The sequence below is a fragment of the Phaeoacremonium minimum genome (assembly GCF_000392275.1).
Source record: "Phaeoacremonium minimum UCRPA7 unplaced genomic scaffold PA7_03_scaffold_141, whole genome shotgun sequence".
NCBI lineage: Eukaryota > Fungi > Ascomycota > Sordariomycetes > Togniniales > Togniniaceae > Phaeoacremonium > Phaeoacremonium minimum.
In genome coordinates, this window is record NW_006921048.1 from 198447 (window position 1) to 203143 (window position 4697).

Sequence of the window (4697 nt, forward strand, 5' to 3'; positions counted from 1 at the left end):
GGAGCTAAGGCAGTCGCCTTCACCATTAACCCGGCGGGTAATGGCGACCGCTGGAGAGCCGCCCACTGGGGTGCAGGCCCAACCGATTCCGACGCCACATACATCACCTGGGTTTACTACCTCAAGCTCAAGAATATGACAGACGTGCCCATCATTGTAAAAGGTATATCTACCGTCGATGATGCCAAGAGGATAATTGAGCATGGAGTTGATGCAATTTACCTCTCAAATCATGGGGCTCGTCAGCTTGATGGTGCACCCTCAGGGTTCGAGACGGCTCTCGAAATGTATGGCCCTGATCCCTTCATACCAACAAAACTTGGAAAGATAGATTCCAGAGGATCCTACAACCTTTAAGCAGATTGAGGTGTACGCCGATGGTGGTATCCGTTCCGGCGGTCACGTCTTGAAGCTACTTGCGTTAGGCGTCAAGGCCGTGGGTGTTGGTCGTCCTTCCAGTAAGCAACTCCTGTAAATTTCTTTACATATAATTCTCTTTTTTCTTTCTTCCTTTTTTGTTTAGGATAATGACCTTGTATAAGTCTGGATAGTACTCTTCAGACAATCATTTCTCGGCCTTTTCTTCTCTCTCATTGTCTTTGCTAGTCAATCAACTAACTTCGGATGCTGTAGTGTACTCTCTTCTCTGCGGAACAGATGGGGATTATCAAAGCTGCCGAGATCCTAAAACATGAGCTTACTATTGATGCCCAAAAACTGGGTCTCAGTAAGCCACGCGATATTGATACATCATTTGTAAGTTTTCGAAAAGCTATCCACTCAACCTTTAAACTAACTTGAAGCCCGAGATTCAAAAACGATTGTTTCCTGCCCTATAAGGACTTAGACGAGTTTCTATGGACCTGATGTGATCAATGCTTTCAGTAGTTGCCGTAGACCAGGACATCCCAGTTTCGTGGAAAGTGGACAACACAGTTCGATAAGGCTATTTCCAAACAAATGGTTCCCTATTATGTGTGCTCCCGCATTGAGACATTGTAATCTTTGGTCTCTGAGTGTCTGTAGATAATAGTTCACAGGATCTTGTTGTTACGTTTGATTTTACGCATATGTCAAACATCGAAGGTGAAATGCGCATTCCCCACTACAGAGTGCGAAACACAAAGTATCATTAAACTTGCCGACAAATGTCCTTCGCATGGGAAAAAGTGAATACGATGAGTTCGGTCCCTTTGTACGGCTGTAGTACTAGATAGCCCTTATAACAAGAAAAGTTTGGCTGACAAACTACCTGTCACTATAGTTGACAAACAAGGATAGAATGAACTTGTGTTATCAATACTTAACACGAGTGGATTGTTGTTTAGTCTACTGAACTATGTTAGGTGGGAAAGTTTCGCCAACTGGGCTACGGAGGGCTGAATAAAGTTAAGGCTTCAGCTACAGACCTCGGTCTATATCAGATACTCGTCGATACTGCCATGCCTACCAACTAGTTCATAACTAAGACCACGTATCTGGACCAAAGTAGCCCTTGGCTGGCAGGTCTGTAAGCAGCGCGACCCGGCCGTCGCCTCCATCAATGGTCTCACCCAGCACATTGGTGCCCCACCAGCTGACAGACTTGGGGTGATACTGCACAGCGAAGAAAATGATGATGCCAGAGAAGGCAACGCCGCCAGTAAGGGCTGCCGACAGGACGTAGTTGTACTTCTCCCACCAGGACGTCTTGTATCGCTTGAGATAGTACATGAAAACAAAGGAGACATACAAACCACCGGTGAAGTAAGTCAGGTTGAGTGGCGCCCAATACAGGAAGCCGTTAAAGACCAGCGATGGGTGCACGTGCTTGAGCCACGAGAGTGGAGTGAAGATGACAGCATTGATGGTCTTGAAGACACCGGTGGGCAGAATGGTTTGGCAGGCAAAGCGGATACGGGCACCAAAATGCTTGCCGGCCCACCAAACGAGGGCGAGCAAGAAACCCAGTAGGAAGCAGTACTTCATGGCAGGGTAAATTTGGCTAAAGATGCGCTTAGGACCGATGGCGCCCTGGAATGGAGAAAAGATTAGCAGTCGGTCTTGTGTAAGTGCGGGAAAAAGGAGGTCACAGAGACCAGCATAAGGGAACCTGACTTACCCAGACAACTGACGCTGAGAAATAGATCTGAGATCCGTTTTCGCAATTGAAGTTTGACACCTGTCCAGGGGTGCAAATTCCAGGGATGTCGGTATCAGCAAATTGCACAACACCATAAGCGATCAGTGCGGTGATGATGGCGCTGAAAATCTGGCCCCGGTACATGGCACGTGGTGGCACCTTGGCATAAAAGCCCATCTTCTGATCGGATATATAATTGTCGGCTTGGCCGTTAATGTTGTAGCCAAAGGCCTTGACAAACATGAGCGCTTCGGGGTGGCCGGGCAGTGCATAGCCGACAATTAGTTCTGTGACAACATTGAGGCCCTCAGTGGTACCGGATATAGAGTAAAGGTAAGACATGGGAATCAGGAAGACAAAGTTGAGACCAATAACAAAGAATATCGTCCATACGGGCGTGTTAAGCTGGGTCCAGTGAGCGCAGATAACAATGGCGAAAATGAAGGCGACGAGGAAGATGATGGTAAACCACCAGTCAGGCACTTCAGGGTACTGGCGCATCAGCTGAGTGAGTGGGTCATCAAAGTCGTCGTAGATGGAGCCATCGGAGTCGAAGATATTGGCGAGTGTCTTGCCAGCGGTCCGGAAGTCACCTTTGCTGATGGCGGCGACCACCCTCTTGATTCCGATGATAAAGCCGCGCACGAAGTTGATGGCGGCCTTCATCATGGACTTGTAGGCACGCAGCAGCGGACGCCACGAGTCGAGCAGAATGAATACCATGGTAAGTGGATAGAAGGCAAAGAAGGCGCCGTACAGCATCAAATTGCCGGCACTATAAAAAGCGGGCGAGTATTCAAGATAGGCAGTCTCATTGAGAAAGCCCGTATTGGCATACACAACACGCGTGATGTTGTAAGAGTTGCCAGTATTGTCAAAGATGCCAGAGGAATTAGGTGGCAAGTATGCCGACCAATTAGTGTTGCTGTAGTAAAGCGCAACGATGATGAGGCCACCGAGGAGGTTGCCCATGAATTGTTGGGAGTAGGCGAAGAAGGGGTATGCAAGGGGGAGGAAGTAGGTACCGATGATATTCCAATCAAAGGTAGAGATGGGATTGAAACCGAGGCCATACTGCGAACCGGTGATCATGTTGAGGTTGAAGTTGTCGGGTTTGATCCAGGTCATCCATGCAAAGTAGCTTAGTGCCGGAAAGAGATAGCCGGGCAGCCAGAAGTAGAGGAACATGATGCCGAACGCGAGGAAGAAGAATCGGTAGCGCGAAATGGTCCAACCATGACGGTTCTCCTTGTCCACCTCCGGCAGCAGAAGCGCCCGATTGAGAGCTAGCGTTGGTAGGATATTGGGCCAAATGGCCTCTTGGGGATAGACTACAAAACGCCGTAGTAGGCCAGAGAAGCCTAACCCCATGAGCTGGGTGGACAGGAGCAGCAGGATGCCGTAGCCAGGCGTCAGCCAGGTATCCTTGTAGTAGACTGTCTGAGTCTGGATGTTCCAGAAACAGTAGGCACTCGTGAGCCCCACGTCAACGATGATGGTAGCCAAGACTTGCTCCTTATACGTCCAGGGGCCTGGATTGAGTGAGACACGCTTACCACGCCAGGTGAAGCCCCAGTCGGGAAGAATCCAAGCAAGCAAGAGGCCACAGGGGTAGAGCAGGATCTGGGCGACGGAAGACTGCAAAGTGATGGCCGGGAAGCGCGAGTTGAATAGCGAGTTGGTAAACTGGGCAATGGCAGCCCAGAGATAGCCCAGAAGGTGGGCACGGATGGTCTCGCACGGGATGCTTGGGTCGTCAGTGGGTGTCGATACTGCGCGCACCTCGGGGTAAGGTGAGAAGAATCTGTTGACTGCCGTCTCGGACTTGAGCGTAACCTCCCACTCATCAACTGTTTGTCCGTCGGCAGGGCCCTTGAGTAGTGCAATAAGCTTTTCGCGCTGAGCTTGCGAGAAGTTATAGTCGTACTCATGATCCTTGAGCATCTTCTCGATGATGGCACGACACTCATCTACAGTAAGAGTCTCGATCTTGTCCATGACGTACTGGATATCATCTACAGGGGCCATGCCATCTGCACGATCACCCAGCTTGTCCGCCAGCTCAAGGACCATGTTGTCGATCACGGTCGTGTCGTCAGCGAGGCCGGTCTTCTCCTTCCCGTCCGACGACGGCGGGCTCCGCGATGGGGGACCGGTTTCCTCAACCGGGTCCTCTGCCACATGTTTATCCATGGTGTCCGTCTGTCTGTCTGCCATTGTGGAAGAGAACAGGTCAAAGCAGCAAATCACTAGGCAGGGATAGGAGGCAGAGAAGACCGCCAGGGCGACGCGACAACAGCAAGTGCCAAGGGATAATATATACCCAAGCAACATGCGTTATTGTGCTCGAGCGTCCGCATTGTGCAATTCAGTACGCACCATGTGCATTTTTCGCCCATTGCAATGACACTGGCCTAGGCCACGACATGAGATTGTCTTATCGTTCGCCATTATGCGTCGTAGCCCACAAGGTGGAGGGTAGATTGGCCGCTGGCAAGGTGGGCCCAAGCATTGTATCGTATCGTGGCCGGGGTACCATTCACCTTCCTGATCCGAAAGACGCCCTCACGGGGCG

At 50.5% G+C, this 4697-nt stretch overlaps 1 protein-coding gene across 1 annotated transcript; it reads right to left on the minus strand.

Moving 5' to 3' along the window:
- Nucleotides 1-1464: 1464 nt before the first annotated feature.
- Nucleotides 1465-4339, minus strand: UCRPA7_1988 (putative oligopeptide transporter protein; the record flags this gene model as incomplete). The annotated part of the gene is made up of 2 exons (XM_007914566.1): nt 1465-2013; nt 2102-4339. 2 exons carry the CDS (start codon nt 4337-4339, stop codon nt 1465-1467), a joined length of 2787 nt encoding a protein of 928 aa, XP_007912757.1.
- Between the last annotated feature and the right edge of the window lie 358 nt (nt 4340-4697).